The sequence below is a fragment of the Herpailurus yagouaroundi genome, unplaced genomic scaffold (assembly GCF_014898765.1).
Source record: "Herpailurus yagouaroundi ecotype Mexico unplaced genomic scaffold, PumYag 163, whole genome shotgun sequence".
NCBI lineage: Eukaryota > Metazoa > Chordata > Mammalia > Carnivora > Felidae > Herpailurus > Herpailurus yagouaroundi.
The window spans coordinates 34984324-35009411 of record NW_024412404.1 but is presented as its reverse complement, the minus strand read 5'-3'; the positions used below and the strand labels follow the sequence as shown (position 1 = coordinate 35009411).

The window sequence follows — 25088 nt, the reverse complement described above, 5'->3', positions numbered from 1 at the left end:
GAGAGGGAGACACAGAATCGGAAACAGGCTCCAGGCTCTGAGCCATCCGCCCAGAGCCCGATGCGGGGCTCGAACTCACGGACCGCGAGATCGTGACCTGGCTGAAGTCGGACGCTTAACCGACTGCGCCACCCAGGCGCCCCACATTTTTATTTATTTTTGAGAGACAGAGACAGAGCACGAGCGGGGAAGGGCAGAGAGAGAGGGAGACACAGAATCCGAAGCAGGCTCCAAGCTCTGAGCTGTCAGCACAGAGCCTGAGGCAGGGCTCCAACCCACAAACTGTGAGATCATGCCCGGAGCTTAAGTCGGAAGCGCAACCGAATGAGCCACCCGCATGCCCCAAAGGTGTGAATTTATACACCACAGTATACATTCATGTGCCTGTCCAAATGACACAATTGGGATTCTAGAAAGACTACATTAAGTCACAAAAGCAAATTCTAATTTCAAATCATATTCTCAAAGTCATACAGGAAGGTGTTACAATTATTAAATTATAAAATACCAAAAGCTTAAAAACTATAAAAGAAGTGAATTTCATGAAATAAATTCATATCATTGCCATTCATAAGTTAAAATAATAGTTGTCCAAGAACCCTCATAGATAGTCTGCTGCCTTTCTCCTCAGTTAAAGTACTGGCAGAAAAGTAAGACATTTTTGAGAACAGATTTAGTTAGAAAAATAAGAAAACAGCATTATCTTAAAGATGAATTTGGGGGCGCCTGGGTGGTTCAGTCGGTTAAGCGTCCGACTTCGGCTCAGGTCACGATCTCGCGGTCCGTGAGTTCGAGCCCTGTGTCGGGCTCTGTGCTGACTGCTCAGAGCCTGGAGCCTGTTTCAGATTCTGTGTCTCCCTCTCTCTCTGCCCCTCCCCTGTTCATGCTCTGTCTCTCTCTGTCTCAAAAATAAATAAACGTTAAAAAAAAAATTAAAAAAAAAATAAAATAAAATAAAAAAAGATGAATTTGATCAATCTCATCATCCACCTTCCTGTTGAAATTAACCAACAGGTTAGCTTCCTACTGACATCAGTAAATTAAATACACCGATTGGAGTTAAATTTATACCTCGTTTTTTAGCCTCAGCCACCATTTCATCATATTCTTGTCGGTGACGTAAAGCTTCTTCCACAGATTTGGCAGGAAGATTTCTGGAAAAAAAAGGTTTTAAGTCAATTTTAAAAGATTAACTTTTAAATGTATTAACTTCTTCCTTTTTATAGCCAAATACAAAGAATTTCTAAGTTAACCTTTTCATTTCATACCTTAAAGTAAAAGGTTGAAAACTCTGCGTTTTAGAAAAGCATTAGAATCCAAGTTGCTAATATTTACTATATAAATGTTATTTTATGTTCTATGTATACATGTTTATAATTATTTAAATATGTCAGATTTCAGACAATATTTCTAAGTTAAGTGATTAAGCTCACTTACCAGGGTTTTTTTTAGTCAATTTTTTGAGGTATAATTTTCATACAATAAAATGACTGAACATATTTTCAAGAACAGAGTTTGGCGAGTTTTAACAAATGTATATAGGAGCACCTGGGTGGCTCAGTCAACAAGCATCCTACTCTTGGTTTCAGCTCCGGTCATGATCTTACAGTTCATGGGTTTGAGCCCTGCATTAGGCTCTGTGCTGACAGTGCAGAGCCTGCTTGGGATTCTCTCTCCCTCTCTCTCTGTGCTGCTCCCCTGATCATGTTCTCTCTCTCTCTCTCAAAATAAATAAAAACTTAAAAGAAAAAAACAACCCAAATGTATATATACCTGTGCAACCAACATATCAATCAAGATACAAAACAGTCCCATCATTCTACAAAGTTTCCTTATGTCCCCTTTGCACTCAACACTTACCCACCTTAGGCAATCATATCTCTATTCCTATCTCTGTACATTAGCTGGTTGCCTTTTAAAGAATTTCATATAGATTCTTTTGTTCTGGCTTCTTTTACTGAGCGTACTTTTGAAACTCATCCATGTTATTCTGCATACTAGTAATGTATTCCTTTTAACTGGTCAGTAGTGTTCTATTTATCCATGTGGATAAGCATTTAGATTATTTCCAGTTGAGGGCCTATGGATAAAGCTACTATAAATATTCACTTCAAGTCTTTGTGTGGGTATCTGCTTTCATTTCTCTTGGGTAAATACCTAGCAATGGAATTCTTGGGTCATATGGTAAGTGCAGGTATACTTTTATAACAAATTGGTTTCTACTTCAGAGTTTTAAGATAACATTGTAACTACAAATTTGATAATCACTTAATCACTTGCATATACTATATTTTGGCTTTAAAATTAATGGCTTCACCTACTTCACAGAGTAGGTGACTTACATACATGACTAAGCAAAAGAAATATTTAAATATTACCAAATATCCAAATATATCATAATAATGTCCAATTTGAGGAGTCAGGTTTTTAAAATGTTTTTTTAATTATTCATTCATTTATTTTATTTAAAAATGTTTTTTAAGAAGGCTCCATGCCCAATGTGGGGAAAGATATGTCACAAACTTTCAAATTAAACGTTTTGTCTCTTCCTCTCTTGTCAAGATAGATTCCTCCAGTAGTTGTAACAGAGAGGAATAATGGTTAAGACTTCTTCAGGACATAATGGAATAAGAGGGACCAGGGTTACTCTCTTGCCTTGATTAATTAGAACAATGAAGAGAATATGCTAAGCAATAGTTTTTAGACATTGGACAATGAGCAGCACAAGACGGTGATCCTTATGAGAAAAACTCTGCAAATGCCTAAGCATACGGCCTGGGGCTTTCAGGTCTCGGTGCTGGAAGGAAGTACCCAAAGTCCATTAGTCCTGCTTAGTTGAGGAAACAGAGTTTGGAAGCAAGGAGTATGAATTTTCCAGGAAGGGAGCTACAGAGGAGTCCTCTCAAATTTCTGGCTGAGTACTATTTATGCAGGTGTGTGATTAAACTACGGTATCCAAGTTAAGAAATACTAGAAAGGAATAGGTAGAACATCCTCAAAGATTACACTGAGCCAGCCAGAGTGGAAAGTCGTCCTAACAGATAGGGTATCAAGTGGAATCATTAGGGTATTGGTTCAGTAGTAAGGATAGTAGCCCTAAACTAAAGGCTGTTCTGGAACCACTCTAATAATGATTAGATTAAAAGGGACAAACCAACTCCAAGGAACTTGGTACCAGACTAAAGCCAAAAAATATTTAAAGGAATACAAAAAGTCCAGTGTCCAACTATGTAAAGTCACAAAATCTAGTATCCAATAAAAATTACCTGGAAGCAAAGAAGCAGGAAAATACAATTTATACTGAAGAAAATAATCAATAGAAATAGTGCAGAAGTGTTAGATAACAAGATTATACCTCAAGGATGATAAAACTGCTGTAATAAATATACTCAAGGAGGTAGGAGAACACAATAAGAAAAGCTCAAGATCCAAATCAAACTTCTACAGATGAAAAGTACAATTTTTTTTAATGTTTATTTATTTTGAGAGAGAGACAGCGTGCACATGCATATGTGCACAAGCAGGGGAGGGGCAGGAAGAGAGGGAGAGGGAAAGAATCCCAAGCAGGCTTCTGCTGATGTGGGGCTTGACCCCATGAACCATGAGGTCATGACCCGTGCCAAAATCAAGAGTCAGATGCTTAACCAACTAAGCCACCCAGGTGCCCCGAAAAGTACAATTTCTAAACTGAAAAACACAAAAGGTGGGATTGACAGGAGATTACAAATTGCAGGGGGAAAAATGTGAGCTTTAAAATAGAATAGAAAGCTATACAAAATGAAATACAAAGAGAAAAAAATACCCCTTGTCAATCCCCTCAAAATAGCCTGAGTTGTGGGATATGAATATCAAGCAACATAATACATGTTTAATTGACTCAGAAAAAAGGGGAGAGAAGGCAGACAAGAAATAGTTGAAAAATAAAGGCTACAATTTTCCCAAAGTTGATACAAAATTACAAATGCAGACACGTTAGTTTCAATGAACCTCAAAGAGAAGGAATATGAGGAAAACCACACCAAAGCATATCATCAAACTCATGAAAATCAGAGATAAAGAAAAATCTTAATAGCTTTCAGAAAATAAAAGAATTCAGACAGCAGACCAGTACTACAAAAAGTGTTAAAAGAACACGCAGAAGTAAATAATACCAGATGGAAATCTAGTTACACAACTTCTTAGAAGATAAAAGAAGGTTTAAAGAAAAAAATAATAAAATTGTATGGAGGGTGTGATTGTTAGTTTTGTGTATCAAACTTTCTCTCCCTCTCTCTCTCTCTGCCTGCTTGCCTGTCTTTGAGCTGGGATATAAGTCTTCTCCTGACTTTGGACTTGAACTGGAAATTACATTATCAGCTTTCCTATTTCTCAGCCTTAGGACTTGAACTGGAACTGGAACATCAGCTCTCCTGGGTCCAGAGCTTGCTGACTACAGATCTTCAGATTTCTCAGTCTCTAAATTCATGACAGCTACTTCCTTCTAATAAATCTCCTTATATACAAATAAGATATATAAAAATAAGAACCTTAATACATGGGGTTTCCACTTCTCTGGAGAACCCTAATACATGGGGTTTATAACATGTACAGTGGAAGTAATAGTACTGTAATGTTCTTATATATGTGAGATAGTATAATATTACTTGAAGGTAGTCCATGAAGAGTTAAGATATATAAACTATAGAGAACTACTAATATTAAAAATATAGGCAATTCATCAATAATAGATGAAATTAAAAGTCAACAGAATATTTTATCCAAAAAAGGCAAAAAAAAAAAAAATAGAACCTTGATTGCCATCCTATAATAAAAGACAAATTTCTCCACTTCCTTAGCATCTAGGTTTAAACACAGAATTGTTTCTAATAAGATTTAAAGAAAAGGGACTGTGGAATCTCTTGGAAAACTTCCAAAAAGGAAAGTTGACTCAGCTGCAAGAGGCCTTTTATTCAACCACTTTTGTTCCAATTGCAAGCCCGAAGTCAGCATGAGAGTGAAGTCACTTGCTGAAGGTGGTGCAACAGAAAGACATGAACCTGGGTACTCGATGCATGGAGACACCAGACTAGCTCTGAACTGCCCAACTCTGGGCCATGTATATATGAGGGAATAAATCCCTATGTGTTTAGGCCACTATATGGGGGAGTCTCTTATTTGTAGTTGAATGTAATTGCTGAGTGATACACCAGTTACACAATAATAATGCTCTAAAGGGCAGGGACCATTACAAACTTCACCTGACTCCAACCACTTTCAAAATCCATTGAGTTTAGCCCTTACACTAGATTAATTAACCTTATGATTCTGGGGAGCCTGGGCAACTCTTGGGTTTTGGCTCAGGTCATGATCTTGCAGTTTGTGGGTTCAAGCCCCGCAGTGGGCTCCACAATGACGGTGGGGAGCATGCTTGGGATTTTCTCTCTCTCTGCCCCTCCCCTGCTTGTGTTCACTCTCTCTCAAAACAAATAAATAAACTTTAAAAACAAAAAACCTTATGATTCCTAGTATTGCCTACCCTTAAACCTTACAAACTGAAGTTGTCCAATGCTGCTTCTCACCCAGGTCCTAACCAACTGTTAAGCCCAAACCCAGCCATAAGAGTCTCTCATTTCCGGGCGCCTGGGTGGCGCAGTCGGTTAAGCGTCCAACTTCAGCCAGGTCACGATCTCGCGGTCCGTGAGTTCGAGCCCCGCATCGGGCTCTGGGCGGATGGCTCAGAGCCTGGAGCCTGTTTCCCATTCTGTGTCTCCCTCTCTCTCTGCCCCTCCCCCGTTCATGCTCTGTCTTTCTCTGTCCCCCAAAAAATAAATAAACGTTGAAAAAAAAAAATTAAAAAAAAAAAAAAAAGAGTCTCTCATTTCCTTTTACAAACTATCCTATCTCTCTGGATATAGTTTGATACCACAAAAGAATGGATTTCATGGTGCCCAAATTTCAGATGTTATTACTATAATAAAGAAAATAAAAAGTTTATTTATTGTGATGAAAATGAGACCACAGAAAAAAAGAGAAAAAAGCCAAATATAAATCTAGTTTTCAAGTAAACAGTGATCCTGGACTCAGTAATAGTTTTCTCTTTTGGTCCTCCAGCCCAGACTGTAAGCGCTTTTCTGAAGCTGTTAATCTTTTGACCTCATATCCCCTTCTTTTCCTTTTCTAGCCCTTCTAACAACCTTAATAATAAATTAAGAGTAATAAATTACTCTATTAAAGTCTTTCTTCTTGAAATTACTGTTCTGGTTGTCAGTTTTTCCTGATTGCACTCTGAACTCTTAAGGTAACAGAAAATTGTTTGATCTACCTTTAGAAATTTTTTATTTTACCAGGGGAGAAACAGCTTAATTCAAATTTCATTTCCAGTTTTTGAACTACAAATCTACTCTTAAGATATCTCACCAGTTACTACTACTTTCCACTGAAAAGGCTTGATCATTCCCTTCAGTTACAATGCTGCCTGCTGCTCCTGGTATGAATCTTAATGCTTTTTGCACTTCATTCTTTCTTATTTCTTTTCCATAAGTCTCAATAAAAGACTAGCCTAGACTTAAGGGCACAACTTGGGGGATCTGGTCTTCTATTTACTGAGAAAGTGGAATTAGATCTAAACAGATCTCTCCTCTGCACAACTTTACAGTCCCTCCACATGGCTTAGACCAGTACTAACCCTTGCTGCAATGATAAAAATGTTCTTTTGTGCTGTTAAAATGTAGTAGCCACTAGCCGCATGTAGCTACTGAGCACCTGAAATGTGACTAGTGTGCCTGAGGGAATGAATTTTCTATTTTATTTAACTTTAATTAAATTTAAATTTAGATAGCCACCTGTGGCTAGTTGTTACCATAATGGAGACTCTAGGTCTAGACTCTAGAAAAAGAAGGAACCGTAACTTGCCATCCAGGTCATTTATGTAAGGGAACGGATCTAAATTTGAATAAGCACAAAGATCACAGATTTTAACAATTTTTTTTTTCAACATTTATTTATTTTTGGGACAGAGAGAGAACAGAGCATGAACGGGGGAGGGGCAGAGAGAGAGGGAGACACAGAACCGGAAACAGGCTCCAGGCTCTGAGCCATCAGCCCAGAGCCTGACGCGGGGCTCGAACTCACGGACCGCGAGATCGTGACCTGGCTGAAGTCGGACGCTTAACCGACTGCGCCACCCAGGCGCCCCAAGATCACAGATTTTAAGTAAACACAGAACTATGCCTCAAAACCATGATTATAAAGGCCTAATTAATTAATAAAAAGAGTACAGTCCCTTTATACGCATTATTGTTTCACTGACACTCACACCTTGGTTTTTCCAGATAACTCCCCAAACTATGTTGACCTAGTCTTGAAAGATTTCGAGAAGAGGCAAACAGATAGCTTTATTTGTGCCAGTCATAAGTACGTCAGTCTTAGCATGAAATAATTTGCAGGAAGGAGTTAAACACTGTTCAGGAAACAGAACTTTTCAGATAGTCCTATGTCAGGTTTTTCTATTGTGATTTCAGTTTTTTGAAAATGAGTACTTATATATGTACTCCAACACAAAATAGTAAATAAATAATTGGCTTATTAATTATTATAAGTCTTGGTACCCCCTTCTTCCAATCATCATAAATGCAAAAGCCTTGGTACATAGTACAGAGTACAAATTCAATGGTCCAAACATGAAGAGTCCATATGGTAAACGTCCTAACCAATCTTTGATACTTTGAGGAAGACCAGAATTTTTAGTACCCTAAGCTAGACAGTGAATGAATAAAACATAAAACAAATACATACACAGACTTGTTTGTGTTTTTTTCTTCCAAAAAAAATCACTAATTTTGCAGTCATTTGCCTAGGGAACTAATTAAAAAAATTAGGATTCTTCAGTCTTGAAAATCAAAGGCTGAGTGAATAAAATCAACCAGGAAAAACTAAGCACCTCATTCAGTACTCTTAGGCACTCTAAGAAAAAGATATGGTTTACTATTGTCCCTTAGAAAAATGTCAATTAGTTAGGTGGTCAAGAGAAGAATGAATATCTAAGATAGTGGATCATGCTAAAAAACATGGTAAGAACATTTGCTGCTTTTCAAAGCTATCACATAAAAACCTATATAAAAAAATTTTTTTTTATGTTTATTTATTTTTGAGACAGAGAATGTGAAAAAGCAAGGGAAGAGCAAAAAGAGGGAGACAGAGGATGGGAAGCTGGCTCCACACAGACAGCAGACAGCCTCATGGGGGGGTTCAAACTCAAGAACTGTAAGATCATGACCTGAGTTGAAGTCAGATGCTTAACAACTGAGCCACCCAGGTGCCCTTATACTTTACTTTTTTGTCACCTTTTACTTGCACCTTTAAGAATTTCTCCACTTTGTTTGGTACTGTGTGTACAGTAACTCAGCCAAGAAGCCAGAAGAGAAAGAGACGTAGCTCTATCCATTGGTGGTTTTAAAAAAAGTCCCATAAGCATCAGTGATTTAAAACATAGAAGAGTGGGGCGCCTGCGTGGCTCAGTTAAGCATCTGACTTAGGCTCAGGTCATGATCTCACGGTTCACGAGTTTGAGCCCCATGTCAGGCTCTGTGCTGACAGCTCAGAGCCTGGAGCCTGCTTCACATTCTGTGTCTCCCTCTCTCTCTGCCCCTCCCCTGCTCATGCTCTGTCTCTCTCTCAAAAATAAACATTAAAAAAATTTTATAAAAAAAATGGTAACATAGAAGAGGTTCCTATCAACACAGCTCATATGGATACTCTTACCTTCCTGTCCAAGGCTGGCTTTATTATGAGGTGGGTTAAGGGAGGAGTAGGCAGAGAGAAAATTCCTGAATTTGAAATCTGAGGACTTCAGATGATTAAATACTATAGCTGCTTCATACATAAAGAAGTTTCAACTATAAAAACCTATGCAGCCAATGATTCTGGATGTTTCTGCAAAATTACAGAAGTTAAGAAAAGTGGCGCCAATTCACAAATTCCCTTTGCAAGAGGAAACTCCTCCTCTCCTCCCATTATCACTGTGATCTATGAAAGAGGAAGTTTCCAACATCAATTTCATGCTGAGGGAAAACTTCTGTCCCTCTCTCCACCCCCTTGCAGATGCCACCTTAACAGAACTTGGCTGCATTCCGAAACAGAACAAAACTACAGATTACACAAGTTTCTGCTCCAAATTCTCAGCTTGTGAAGGCAAGGTTGAACTGGCTCAAATATATTTATTATATATATATATATTTATATATATAATATTTATTGATTATATAAATTAATAATTATATAATATTATATAAATTAACAATTAAACCTGCATTGTTTATTGATTATATAAATGTTAATTCATATAAATCACTTTCTCCCCAAAGACCCCGTCAATTTTAGAAAGGTGAACAAAATTTGTAATTAAATCACAATATCTCAGGGGCACCCGGGTGGCTCAGTCAGTTAAGCATCCGACTTCACTTCAGGCCATGATCTCATGGTTTGTGAGTTCAAGCTCTGCACTGGGCTCTGGGCTGACAGCTCAGAGCCTGGAGCCTGCTTTGGATTCTGGGTCGGTCTCTCTCTCTCTCTCTCTCTCTCTCTCTCTCTCTCTCTGGGTGATGGGTACTGAGGAGGGCACCTGTTGGGATGAGCACTGGGTGTTATATGGAAACCAATTTGACAATAAATTTCATATTAAAAATAAACATTAAAAAAATTTTTTTTTAAATCACAGCACCTCAGAGCTGAGTGGAACAGTAGCTATCAACTTGAATGTATTACAGATGAACAAACTCACACAAATAGCATAGAAGCTGTAATATTTATAATATATGAATTTCAGAGAGCAGAGTGAAAAAAGTCATTTCTTTCAGTTGTTTATACATTTTTGGTACACTGAGATCCTCTTATAAATTTATTTTGTCTAGTGTACTATTTCAAGTTCCAATTTCATGGAACTCCTTATATAAGTTATAAGAAAAATTTAATATATTGAAATCACTGAAGGTTGAAGCCAAAGACTTAACTGAATGGAAAAGATAAAGCCTAGAGGCATCTGGTGGCTCAGTCGGTTAAGTGTCTGACTCCATCTTGGCTCAGGTCATGATCTCATACTTCTTGAGTTCAAGCCCTGCATCAGGCTCTGTGCTAACAGCACAGAGCTGGCTTGGGATTCAGTGTCTCCCTTTCTCTGTCCCTCCTCTGCTTGTATTCTCTCTCTAGCTCTCAAAATAAATAAACTTACAAAAAAAAAAAAGATAAATCCTAGTCCTTAAAGAATTAGGTAGGTGAGAAGTGGAAATAAGATATTTGCATCCCAAGTGAGGGCAATAAATGAGCAAAGGCATGAAGGCAGGACTTAAAGAAATAGGTTTGGTTGTAAATAAAGTGTGGTGTAAAGAAAAATATGGCCCGGGGCGCCTGGGTGGCACAGTCGGTTAAGCATCCGACTTCAGCCAGGTCACGATCTCGCGGTCCGTGAGTTCGAGCCCCGCGTCAGGCTCTGGGCGGATGGCTCAGAGCCTGGAGCCTGTTTCCGATTCTGTGTCTCCCTCTCTCTCTGCCCCTCCCCCGTTCATGCTCTGTCTCTCTCTGTCCCAAAAATAAATAAAAACATTGAAAAAAAAAATTTAAAAATAATAAAAAAAAAAAAAAAAAAAAGAAAGAAAAATATGGCCCGAACACTAGAACGGAACTTTTTGCATGGTATTTTTATGAACTTCTGGGAAGAAATGAACAGTCCTGGTAAAGAGCTTAATCCACTTTGGATGAATTTTAACAAGTTTAAGAACACTCTTCCGAATGCAGTTATCTACCTGCTCAGCGTCAAGAGTCTGAAGATCTTTAACCAGGTATTCTCTTCTTGCTTATCTGACCACTCTTTGAATTGGCCTGGTTAATTCTCCTCCCTGGCAGCAAGACTGAAATGAAACTTTGACATGTTCTCATAAGTGAATTTCTGAAAAACTCTTTAAAATTTTTTTTAAAGTTTATTTGAGAGAGAGAAAGAGAGAGGGAGAGAATATGAGCGTGAACACACGTGGGGGAGAGGCAGGGAGAGGGAGAGAGAGAAAATCCCAAGCAGGCTCCACACTGTCAGCACAGAGCCTGATGCGGGGTTCAAACTCACAAATCACGAGATCATGACCTGAGCTGAAATCTAGAGTTTGACTCTTAACTGACTGAGCCACCCAGGCAACCCTTAATTTTTTTTAAAGTAGGCTCCACAGGGGCGCCTGGGTGGCGCAGTCGGTTAAGCGTCCGACTTCAGCCAGGTCACGATCTCGCAGTCCGTGAGTTCGAGCCCCGCGTCAGGCTCTGGGCTGATGGCTCAGAGCCTGGAGCCTGTTTCCGATTCTGTGTCTCCCTCTCTCTCTGCCCCTCCCCCGTTCATGCTCTGTCTCTCTCTGTCCCAAAAAAAATAAATAAAAACGTTGAAAAAAAATGTTTATTAAAGTAGGCTCCACACCCAACATGGGGCTAGAACTCATGACCCTAAGATCAAGAGTAGGATACTCCTCTTACTGAGCCAGTCAGGTGCCGCTAAAAAGCTTTTTTTTTTTTTTAAACCAATGGAAAAATGAAATATGAACATATTCAGCAAATCCTTAAAAAGGAGTGTCATGATCACACTTTCTTTAGTATGAAGGAATGTAACAAGAATAAAAAAAAAAAATAATGTACTTACGTCCAACCTTTCTTCTCTCAGAATGTCTAAAAAATATTCAATTCAACCTCTGCCTGTTTGGCCCCAGATTCTTTTATTATGCTCCCCATGATAATGGGTGGAAAAAGGTGCAGATCAGGAAAATGACAAGACAGGTTAGGAATTTTTTACACTGGAAGGAAAGAGAAGTCTAGAAGAAAAAGAGTAGATCCAGAGAGCCCAAGAAGGGGGAAGAAGTGAAGAACCAAGGGGTCTTGCTTTAGGGAAGGTGTGTTTTGTATGATAACAAATCAGAGACAGTGTTTTAAAGAACAGCAGCTTTGTGGAAGGCTGAGATGGGAAGGGCAGAAAAAGGGAAGGGAAGAATTTAAATTGGTTTTGTTGGGTATTTCTATTCTTTGGGGCGCCTGGGTGGCTCAGTCGGTTGAGCATATGAGTTCAGCTCAGGTCATGATCTCATTGCTCGTGCATTTGAGCCCCGCATGGAGCCTGCTCCTATCAGTGCAGAGCCCACTTTGGATCTTCTGTCCCCCTCTCTCTGCCCCTTACCCACTTGAGCTGTCTCTTTCTCAAAAACAAAATAATAAAAAATAACATATTCTTCTTTTTAAAGCTTTTCTTTATTTTGAGAGAGAGCGAGAGAAGGTGCACGCGTGCACAGAGGAGGGGTTGAGGGGGGACAGAGAGAATCCCAAGCAGGCTCCACGCTGTCAGCACAAAGCTTGATGAGAGGCTCGATCCCATGAACTGCAAGATCATGACCTGAGCTGAAATCAAGAGTCGGACGTTTAACCAAGTGAGCCACCCAGGCGCTTCAAGAATATATTCTTAATAATAGTAAACTAACTAGTTGACAAATCAGTAGTTATTATTTCAAGCTCCCAAATTTCAAAATTTGTCCAAAAGGCAAAGACCAATACATCTTAAGTACCTATTAAATGGCAAGAAAGGAAAAATAAATGCCTTATCTTGTTAAGATAAGGCAGGAGGGTTGAAGTAAGAATAGATATAAAAAGCCATCTAAGATTTATGTTTCATTCATTGGCTTAGAGATACTTCTAGAAAATATGTATAAAGTTTGCACATCAATAATATATTCTTCCTTATTAGTTTTAGGATACATGACTGAGATTTTAAAAATTTTCTTAAAGCCATTTCTGTATTCAATTCTTACATTTTGTGTGAAATAGTAAGCGAGATTAAATTGAAGTTTAAAATATAAACAGTGTGCCTGATGACCACCATAATACTTACGATGGTCGATCCTCAAGAATCAGGGCGGTGGTAGAAAGTGGTTCAAATTCAAAATTCTTACGTCTTGAAGACTGAGGTGGTGGTTTACAGGTCCTCCCTGTTCGTGCTTCATACTCCTAGAAGAGATTAAAATATACTTTATGCAGAGTCTTTTCCAATTTTCAGTTTGTATTATTAAATCTGTATCATTAAGAATGTTATACTATTGTAAAAAATATATTGAATTCATACATTAATTTGGTAAAAATATCAGGCAGACAAAAAAAAAGTCACTTTTTTCCCTGAAGCAAACTAAATCATGAGTTTATATTACATATAAAGTATCAAAGTATGTTAAGAGAGAGGGAAGATACAAATGCACTATGTTAATGAGAGAAGGCTTTAGGGTGCCTTCTATGGTATCAGATACCCAAGTCCAGCTTTGAATAATCTACAATCAGATAAACCTACTTTCTAAACCTTCAGCCAGATCAATAATGGAAATATTGACACAAGATATAGATAATCCTATTGTAATGCTTTGAAGATCTCTCTCAAAAGTAACACTGAACCTGTAACCAAATACTGGTTTTCAATTTCGACCTACTTTGAATCTAAATACTATAAATCTACCTACTACTCTAAATTTAAACAGCAATTTACCATCATATATTATCTAAAAATATGGCAAAAGATTGTCAAATACATAATTAAAATTAAGACACTATTATTATGGTATTTTTCTAATTCATCTGAACTGATGATCCTATCATTCAAAAAACAACTGAAATTAATTTGACATGTTCTTGGTGGACACCTTTATATTTCTACAGTTGAGCATTTTTTCATAAATGTTCACAGATTTATACTGAAATTATTTCTAGAAATTTAAGAACAGTAACAAGCTTACAGGATTATAATTTCCAGAATCCACATTTTCTCCTTTCTAAAAATATAAGTAAATAAAAACAAATCGATCTAGATTTGATCATCTCCAGATAACAAATACAATTTTAATGAAATTCTCAAAGATAACACACAATTTCATGAGTAGATCTGCAAGTCTTTACTGGCAGCTACAGAAAACATTAATTTAAATGAAGAAAATGAAATGCACTGAAAGTGATCAAGTGTTTTACTTACTGCCTGTTTTCCTACCATGGCCTACAATTCTTTTTGTATTATCTTTTCCAACTTCTATTTTCCCCTACCAAATCAAACAGTTGTAAAATAATAAACTGATGGTTCTACCTTTCTTAAAAATGTGATGGTCTTATTGAAACTTAATCTTCTAATTTGAGATATTTTTTAAAAATTTATGTTGTCTTAATCATTTTTTTTTTTTTTTTTTGGGACAGAGAGAGACAGAGCATGAACGGGGGAGGGGCAGAGAGAGAGGGAGACACAGAATCGGAAACAGGCTCCAGGCTCCGAGCCATCAGCCCAGAGCCTGACGCGGGGCTTGAACTCACGGACCGCGAGATCGTGACCTGGCTGAAGTCGGACGCTTAACCGACTGCACCACCCAGGCGCCCCGTCTTAATCATTTTCTATAAACTCCAGTTTACAGTTACTGCCAGTGTTTATAAAGGTTTATATTATTATTTTATAATTCTTTAGTTCTGCATCTCCCCTTCCATCTAATAAATCCATGCTCTGTTAATCTGAGAGCTCCTTTGGATAATTATGCTGGATTTTTAGAGACTTCTTTCTCAAGTTATTTAACACTCTGTATGCCCTTTTTATTAACTCCCATTCCAAAGAACTGTACAGCTTTCAGAGTCAAAACGTCATTTTTCTTTTTCATAAATTTTCTTTCCTAACATCTAGGATATATATATGTAATTATGATCAATATTTTTTTATTTTAAATGTTTCTTTAAAAATCTTTTTTAATGTTGATTTTTTTTTTGAGAGAGAGAGCGTGCGCGCACCAGCAGGGGAGGGGCAGAGAGAGAAAGAATCCAAAGTGGTCTCCGTGCTACCAGTGCAGAGTCCAACTCGGGGCTGGAACTCACACAAACCGTGAGATCATGACATGACCTGAAATCAAGAATCAGATGCTTAGCAGACTGAGCCACCCAGGCGCTCCATGATCAGTGTTTCTTTTCTTTATTACAAACTCAAATATAACAAATCCCCCTTACTGCTAATGTTTTTCTTATTAAAAATCATAGATGCTAGACATACATGAGGTTTCTTTAATCATTTAGATGGCACTCTGTTTTCCTACAATGTGACCTGGTCTCATTGCCAGACAGAATACAATGAATATCATCCAATGAAGTATTTCCCAAATAAATGCTTTAAACATTTAACACATTTGATCCTTGAAATAAACCTGTGAAGCACTTAACTCACAACAGAGGAAACTAAGGCACAAAGACATACAAACTTGCTTAAGGTCATAAATGGCAGACTGCGTAGCTCCAGAGCCTGGCTTTCTAACAATCTATTACCATACTACATTAACAGTCAAGTTGCTGTCTCTAACAATTTAAAAGAATTAGATAAAATCATTCGGTGAGAGAATAATGGGGATTTTTAAAGTGGATAGATCAAGCTGACACTGTATCACTGATTCAACTAAACATCACAAGAAGACACCAGTTGGTGTCTCCTGTTATGATGCAATATGAAATATTCTTGTCAAAAGAAAAATCAAAGTTTAGTATTATTAAGCCTCTAGAATTGTGCTCTCCAATATGGTAGTCAAAAGAAGTGATAATTGGGGTGCTTGGGTGGCTGAGTCAGTTGAACATCCGACTTCAGCTCAGGTCATGATCTCACGGTTCGTGGGTTCCAGTCCCACACTGGGCTCGCTGCTGTCAGTGAAGAGCCCGCTTTGAATCTCCTGTCCTCCACATCTATGCCCCTCCCCAGCTCTCTCTTTCTCTCTCTCAAAAATAAATTTAAAAAATTTTTAAAAAAGAAGTGATAACCAACTATGTCACATATGCTTAAATACACATTAAAAAAACATCAAGGGATCTGAACTATGAGGAGGTTCTCCTATGGAGGACGGGACTAGGAATGAAGGAGATTTGTTTTACTTTAACATATTCAGTATTATCTGAATTTTCTTACAAGAAGAAATAAAGTATTTTGTAAGAGAGATCATTTACAGTCATGGTCGATAATGGACAAAGATTTTACTGAAGAGGTAGGATCAGAACTGGGGCAAAAATGATGGGTATTAATTCCACAGGCAGAAAGGACTGGAAAGAACAAGTCAGAGGGAAGGGGTGGGGAAGCAAAGGCATGGATCAGGGAAACACATTAATTTCACTGAATATGGAAAAGGATGAGAAATAAGGCTGGAAACATGTAGGCTAAATTATGGAATTTTCCATTCATATAAATATTTGGAATTCATAAGCAAAATGGAGAGCCACTGAAAGTCTAGATAAAGCCTACCTTCTTTCTTATTTTTTTTTAAAGTAGGCTCTATGGCCAATGTGGGGCCTGAACTCAGAACCCCAAGCCCAAGAGCTGCATGCTCCACTGACTGAGGCAGTCAGGTACCCCTAAAGCCATTAAAAATTAACCGAATAAGTACACATTTAATATAAAAGGTGACACAAAAAGAGGTACCTAAATATCATTTATGTTTCTACCTTACAAATGAGCTTTATACACAATTGTCATTCAAGAATTTTTCACAAGAAAGAAGTTGTAGGTCTTGCATTTCCCATCAGACATCCTTAGCATAAAAATGCTTTAAGATTCTAGAGGGTTATGAACCAAAAAACCTTAGAAACACAGTATCAATCCAGCCCTAAATTAAAACAGCATAGATTTATATACCCGAATGACTCAAATATTAATTTGAATTGAACTAAAAATGCTACTCTAATGTGATTAAAGTTACAAATTATATTTGAAATAGTAATATATTAATAAGCATCAGTACTTTCAAAATTGATCACATGATGATATCCTTTAGTTAGGTTTTTTTTTTTTCAATCACATATAACAAAAACCCAACTCAAAAAGACGTAGGCAAATTTATCAGATCACAGGACTGAATACTCCACACACTTAGCTAACTTTGGTCTTTGACCAAGAGGTTCTGCCAGTCTGTCAGCCATGTCCTCTGAGTGTGGGCTTCATCGAGAGGCTGGCTTGCTGCTCACAGAAATGAATGCAGGAATGCCAGTTGTCACATCCTTATGATGTAACTTTCAAAGATCCCTCAGCTGCTCTTCTAGTAACTCTCAGAAAAGAGAACTTCCTGGAAGTTCTCAGTAAATATCTCACTCCACAAGCATCAGTGACCTGAGAAATAAACCTCATCAATGAGTCCATCAGAGCCTGTAGCTGAAGCAGATCACATGACTCTCAAGTAACTCTTGAGTCCAAGGCAGTAGGCAGTCACAGTGCTCACATGATGGAAAAATAGTTGAAACAATATATGATGGATGGAATTCACTTTAATTCCACGTGTATCATGTCGTAAAAATTTCCCATATGTTTCTTCAACAAAAGTTTAATAATGAGCTAAGCACTGGTAATTTTATAGGTTATAAAGGAACTTTACAATATTAAAGAGCAACTGGAAATATCATAGTCCAAGGAAATCAGTAAATAATGCTATCTACAGTACATACACTGTCTGAAAATACTGTTAAGACTCTGCCTCATTTTCTGTCAAAAAAAATCAGTTTTAACTGACCTATTTTATGAGTAGTTGCCAAATATAAGAAAAGAAATATTTAATATATGCAATGTATTTCTATGGGATGTTGTAATGAAGCCTATTTATTATTTTTATCATTTAATTTGTTCTTTTTCACTCAAAAAAATCTGTCCTATGCAATATGTTTAACTACAGTAACTAGAATAGTAGGTGAACTAATGCTTAGGGCAGGCAGGCAGGCAAATATCTGTAGAATAATTTATTCTGCTACTACAAAAAATTTGCATCAGACAAGCAATAAATTCTAAGCCTGATCAAAAGATGGTACTTAATTGTTGTTATTTCCATGAATGTAAAGTAGAAAAACTGTCTTACAATTCCAAGGTATGGAGATACTCTATACACATAAAGAGAAAAGATGTTTTTCCACAAAATAATCTCTCAGAAAACAGCATATTTGCTAATAAACATCTCTCATATTATAGGTGCTTTCTATTAATTTTGAACAGCAAAGTACAATTTGGAGAAGACACATTATCCTGAAGTTACCTCAATCAATGCTAATCTGGAAGGTCACTTGTTGATTAGCGAGTTTTGTTGTTTGGTTAACTGGAGTAGAAGAAACTGAATGTAAAGTAAGGATTTCTGGAGGTATAACCATCCAACTGCAAACTACCGTAAAGAGCCTTTAAACATAACCTTAAAAAGCAACATATTAAGAGACTTTGTGGCAGAGATGATAATTTTATAGCTATGGAACAAATAAAAGAAAAAATGTAATGCATTTGGAAATTTAAGACTTGAGACAAAATTTCTCATAAGAAGATAATACATAGAATCAAAAAGCACTGTATCTTCTATACCTTGAACAAGAGTGAAAGTAATGTGCTCTGGGGTTAGAGACTTCAAAACTGGTCACAGTGATGCTGAACATATTGATGTCAAAGATGTATACAACAGTTTTGAATAAAAAAGCACTATTTCTTTCTTTTAAGTTTGAGAGAAAGAGAGCATGTGCGTGCAGGAGGAGGAGAGAGCAAATCCGTGGTGACAATAAAGAATGCCGGGCTCAGTCTCACAAACCAGGAACTCATGACCTGAGCCGAAACCAAAGTCACATGCTTAACCAACTGAGCCACCAGGTAACCCCAAAGCACTATTTCTTTTTTAAATTTTTTTTTCAACATTTATTTATTTTTGGGACAGAGAGAGACAGAGCATGAACGGGGGAGGGGCAGAGAGAGAGGGAGACACAGAATCGGAAACAGGCTCCAGGCTCTGAGCCATCCGCCCAGAGCCTGACGCGGGGCTCGAACTCACGGACCGCGAGATCGTGACCTGGCTGAAGTCGGACGCTTAACCGACTGCGCCACCCAGGCGCCCCCAAAGCACTATTTCTTAATACATTATTTTATATACTATGTGATTTGAATATGTAATTAGAAATTTAAATAAGCATTTTACTTACATCTATATTCCTAAAAATTATACACACATACCAACACACATGTTGGCCAATTCTTCAGAAACATAGGTAGATTCCCCTTTGGTGGACTAGGTAATTCATACCAACTTTCTTGGTGAAAACAACCTTTGTGACAATCCCTGACAAAGGGGAAACAAGGCAAGCTTAATGATCACCCCATTGTGCATGAAGGCTATTCTGGACATCAGTACAGAAAGGGAAAATTCAAACAAAAACTGGCTGTTAGTTTAGAACAGCTGAAGGAGGCCAAAGTCTGTGTGCCAGAGTAGCAGAAAAGAAAACACTCCACTGAGAAAGAACTCTAGGAATCTGTATAGGAGTCCTGTTGAGTCTTCACCTGAATACTAACCTGTACATATGCTAAGGCCAAACACAAGTCTGGGAAAAAAACAACTATTGGGGAAAGAACAATTACCTGGGAACAGTAAGCAAAACAGTCCCCCAGAGCTCATTCAGGGATGAGAAGTATTCATATTCCCACCAACCAAAATGTAAAGTCATCACTGAATGCACAGGCCATTTAGGAGAGACCTAAATATTCACACCCATCTGAAACTATGCAAGTCAGAAGAGAATGGACAAATCTTTAAATGCTGAAAGAAAAAAAATAATAAAACAACGGGGGGGGGGGGGGGCGTGAACCGTGCTGACTTAGAATTCTATACCAAGAGAAAAGATCTTTCAAAAATGAAAGTGTAGTATAGGGTGCCCAGCAGCCTCAGCTGGTAGAGCATGTGACTCTTATTCTTGGTGTCCTGAGTTCAAGCCCCACACTGGGCAGAGTTTACTTTAAAAAAAAAAAAAAAGAGAGAGAGAGAGAGAGAGAGAGCGCGCGTGCATATTAACATTTTTTTCAAACAAACAAAACCCCAGAATCTGAGGTCAGTAGACCTGAACTAGAAGATACTTTAAAGGACATTTTTCAGGGGTGCCTGGGTGGTGACTTAGTGGGTTAAACATCCAACTCTTGGTTTTGCCTTAGGTCATGATCTCACGATTATGGAATCAAACCCCAAGGTGGGCTCCACGCTGACAATGCAGGAGCCTGCTTGGGGTTCTCGCTCTCCCTCTCTCTCTGCCCCTCTCATGCTCTCTTGCTCTCTCTCAAAATAAACAAACATTTAAAAAAATTTTTTAATGTTTATTTATTTTTGAAGGAAAGAGAGACAAAGCTTGAGCACGGAAGGGGCAGAGAGAGAGGGAGACACAGAATCCAAAGCAGGCTCCAGGCTCTGAGCTGTCAGCACAGAGGCCGACGTGGGGCTTGAACTCACGAACTGTGAGATCATGACCTGAGCTGAAGCTGGATGCCTAACTGACTGAGCCACCCAGGCGTCCCTAACATTTTTTTTAAAAAGGGGGAAAGAATATATCATATGAAAAGATGAGTTTACACAAAGAAATGAAAAGCACCAAAATAGTAAATATGGAAAAATATAAGACATTTTGGAAGACATGAAGAATTTAAAAATGTTAAAGGATATATGACTACTTAGAGCAAAAATATTATCAATTTATTAAGGGGTTTACAGCAGAAAAATCAGAAGGGAAGGAATGGCAATATACTGTTATTACATTGTATTCAAATTGAGGGTAGATTGTGATAAAGTATCACAAACCCAACTTCATCAGTTCTCAACAATGTCCCGGAGATGCTTCCACAGAGTCTGTAAAATCAAATCTGTATTCTTAATGGTTTGTCAATGTATTAACATGAGCTCTAATGGTGCTAAAGCAATGTTAAATATAACTAGCACAAATCAAGGCAATGGCACGAAACTGTACTACTAATCACTATTCTTTGTGGCATGCACTCAAAGTTAAAAAACTAAAGGGGAATAGAGTAGGTCTAGCCAGTTTAAGAATGTCTATGATTAAACAGTAAATATCACTTATTATAGGTCAAGATTTAATATAATTCACATCTCTTTAATATTCTATGTGATAAAAGGAGACATATACATAAGGAACTTCTGCTGCACACGAAGTACAATGGTTGTCTAGAGAAAAAGCATTTGTCCAGTTATTTGAGTGACAAACTGGACAAACCTCTTTTATTATGGGCACTATTTTTAATTAAAAGAAAAACTGATAGCAAGTATAGTTATTCAGAATTGAGCATCTGGTAGACATTTCCTCAAATTTGTATAAAGTAGGCACTTCATCTCCATGGTATTCCTCCAAAACAAACAAACAAACAAACAAAAAACATAACCCCAGTCAAGTCATGGGGAAATCATCAAACAAACCCAAACTGTAGACGTGACATAATAAACACATATATTTGGTCTGTTTCCTGGCACACAGCTCCTAAAGCCCTTGAAATCTCCTAAACAAGTGGCTTTTAGTATGCTAATGAGGTGATAGCTGAAGTCTCCTGGATATCCTCAGGATCAGGGCTGGTTGTCAGGGAGACCAAGTACTGACTCGGTTAGAACTTTCAGCCCCCTCCCCACCGCCCCCCCCAACCCCCATCTCTGGAGAGGGGAGAGGTGCTAGAGATTGAGTCAATCACTAATGACCAATGATTCAATCCATTATGCCTACACAATGAAGACTCCCCCCAAAACTCTAACAAACAGCTCAGAGTACTTCTGTGCTAGTGAACATACAGGCATGTGGGAAGTGATGCACCCGGAGAGGTCATGGATGCTCCATGCCCCTTCTATATACCTTGCTCTATGTATCTCTTTCATATGATTATTCATGAGTTGTATCCTTTTATAATAAACTGGCAATCTTAGTAAGTAATCTGTTTTCCTGAGTTCTGTGAGTCATTCTAGCAAATTATCAAACCCAAGGAAGGAATCCTGGGAGTCTGCAATTTATAGTTGTTTGGTCAGAAGTACTAGAAGCCTGAACTTGCAATTGGCTTCAGAACTGGGAGGCGGTCGGGATGCCTGGGTGGCTCGGTCAATTAAGCATCTGACTTCGACTCAGGTCATGATCTCAAGGTTCGTGAGTTTCAGCCCCACACTGATAGAGAAAAATCTGTTATAAGATGGCCGACAAGACTGATAGGGGAATTCCAGTCCCTGCCTGAAGACTCCCCTTCTGGGTTTTTCTTACTACTGGGTTTTTCTTCCCACCCTGTTTGCCAGGCTAGAACAGACTGTAAATTGTCCCCTCTGCTTATGCTCGAGGCTCAGACCTCTGGAGAGTAATCTCCTCTGAGCCCACCGGTATAAAATAAATCTCCTGCCTTCCAAGATCTCCAAGTGTCTCTTGGTTCTTCTGCTTGGTGATCCAGACCAGTTTCTGTAACATGTCAGGCTCTGGTGCTGTCAGCTCAGAGCCTGGAGCCTGCTTTGGATTCTGTATTTCCCTCTCTGTCCCGTTCCCCCTCCCACCCCCCCAACTCCAGCTGTCTGTCTCTCTCTCAAAAATAAACATTAAAAAAAATTTAAAAAAGGGGCACCTGGGTGGCTCAGTCAGTTGAGCATCCAACTTCAGCTCAGGTTATGATCTCACCACCTGTGAGTTCAAGCCCTGTGTCGGGCTCTGTGCTGACAGCTCAGAGCCTGGAGCCTGCTTCAGATTCTGTGTCTGTCTCGCTCTGCCCCTCTCCCACTCACACTCTGTCTCTGTCTCTCTCTCTCTAAAATAAATGAAAACATTAAAAAAATTTTAATTAAAAAAAAAGTGAGAGGCTGTCTTGTAGGGCTGAGCTCTTAACCTGTGGAATCTGACCCTCACTCCAGGTAAATAGTGTCAGAATTGAACTGAATTGTAAGACACCCAGCCGGCATCAAAAAATTGGTCAGAATAGGGGAAAAATCCTACACAGCTGGTGTCAGAAATATTGAGGGTAGAAAAAAAATAGTGGAGTTTTTCTTTTAGCAACATACGTGAAAATATCTGACCTCCTCAAAAGCGTCAAGGGCATAAAAACAAGGAAAGGTTGAGAAACTGTCAAAGGGCAAAAAGACATAGAAACATTATAACAAAATACAATGTAGTATTCTGAATTGGATCCTGAAACAGTAAAGGGACATAAGTAGAAAAACTGGTGAAATCCAAATGAAGTCTGGAGTTTAGTTAACAGCAGTATACCAATGTTAGTTTCTTAGTTTTGACAAAAGTCCAGAATAATGCAAGTAATATTAGCATTAATGAAAAATTAATGACTATATAGGAATTCTCTGTACTTTCTTTTCAACCTTCTGTAAATCTAAAGCAATTCCGACAAAGTTTATTAAAACAAACAAAAAAGGATAAAGTGATCTAGTGATTTCAAGGAAAGCAACTGAAAGTAATTATTGCCAACAATATAAGTCAACCTTTCAAGTCAAACTAAAATTCTGCAAAACCTGTAAATGCCACCAGCTGTTTGACAGTTTCCAATAAAATTTTCAGATGAAATCAGTGGTGATATTACTGTAATTGTTAAAAACTGTATAAGAAAATGTTACAACATTGAAATGATCTGCAATATAATAAACCAGTATCTTCCAAATGATCAATGTGTGATATTATGAAACCACACACAGAGAAAAACATCCAAAGTGCAAGAGAGACCAATGGATTTTAATGTAACAGAGTTATAAAGTTTCAGGTTCCACAATATAACTTACCTTTAAGAAACTACCACTTGATGCGTCTGAATGTACCAAAGAATATCCACAATTATCTGAAAAGGCTATTAAAATGCTCCTCCCTTTACAGTTGTTAAAAAGAAAACCACAGGCCCAAAATGGAGTCACTCAGGCCACTCAATGACTTGACCTAACCTGACTACCGTTTCCACCTGCCCCAGAAACTTAGTATATTGGTCAGGAATTTTCTGCTCAGCACCAGAGAGGTAATCTGTCACATGGGCCCTCACCATTTCCCTAAAGGAAGATGAAGTAATCTGCATGATAAGACCCCTTAAGGGGTCTTCCCTATAGAAAGGCAACCAGGCCTAAAACAATCCTTTCTTTTCTTTTGCTAATAACATCTTGACCCACTACTCTCTTTCCTATAAAAACCCTCCATTTTTATACAACTCCTCAGAGTTCCCCTCTACTTGCTGAATGGGATGCTATTCAATTCATAAATCACTTAAATAACGCCAATTAGATCGGCTGAATTTTGTTTTTTAACACTGTCTCATTTTCTGTTTGAAGCCAGATTTCTTCACAGATGTAATCTAAAATAACATATAGCAAGAAATTGAAAGCAGCCAGCCTTCTTTATTAAACCAGACTTCGAAGAGATATGAAAAAAATGTAAAATAATGTCACTCTTCCCACTAGTTTTAACATACTTGTAAAACAGAGTTACCATGTTACTTACACTACCATGTAATGACTTTATTATCATTATTTTAAATGAATAAATACTTCATTTCAGTTTTAATTTTGGGTATAAGAACTGATAATCACCTGAAGCAAAAAGTCTTTGAGGTCTTACTAATAAGTACAAATCCAAAGGCGTTGTGAAATTAAAACATTTGAGAACTGTCAAGTCAACCACTGAAAATCTAAAACAAAAGTATATGTAATAAACTAATGGAAAGAAACTGGAGTACTAAAAATACTCACTTAATCCAAAAGAAGGCAGGAAAAAAGAAAAAAAGAAACAAAGACCAGATGGAACAATTTGAAAAGAAATAGCAAAATGGTAAATTCAAAAAAGAGTCACATCGATAACGACATTAAATGACACTCATTTATAAAAAGCAAAACTTACCAGACAGTATACAAAAGATTTAAATATATGTTATATACGAAACCCACTTTAAATATAAAGATCAATAAAAAGAAAAAGGATAGAAAAACAAATATCATGCAAACACTAACTGAAAGCAAGCTGCAGTGGCCAAAGTCAGACAAATATTTAATAGGTTGATTCATCAAGAAGACAAAAACAAAGCTTCAAAACACATGGAGCAAAAGGAGAAACAGAGAAGTAGATTATGGTGGAGATTTTATTACTACTGTCTCAGTAATTCATAGAACAAACAAAATCAGCAAAATTATACAGGACTCAAACAACACTATCTTTTTTTTTTTTTTTTTTTAACGTTTACTTATTTTTGAGACAGAGAGCTACACAGCATGAACGGGGGAGGGTCAGAGAGAGAGGGAGACAGAATCTGAAGCAGGCTCCAGGCTCTGAGC

At 37.8% G+C, this 25088-nt stretch overlaps 1 protein-coding gene across 7 annotated transcripts in view; it reads right to left on the bottom strand.

The window, feature by feature from the left end:
- Positions 1–25088, bottom strand: part of TBC1D12 (TBC1 domain family member 12) — a 117698-nt gene that overhangs the window by 41308 nt on the left and 51302 nt on the right. For all 7 annotated transcript variants that reach the window (XR_005793576.1, XM_040485912.1, XM_040485911.1 and 4 more), the window contains 2 exons: positions 12881–12996; positions 1072–1154 (listed from right to left, as the gene is read on the bottom strand). Coding sequence is in view for 6 of the 7 variants with exons in the window: in XM_040485912.1 (XP_040341846.1) it covers positions 1072–1154; positions 12881–12996 (199 nt within the window). In the remaining variant the exon portion in view is untranslated. The remainder of the gene's footprint in view (positions 1–1071; positions 1155–12880; positions 12997–25088) is intronic.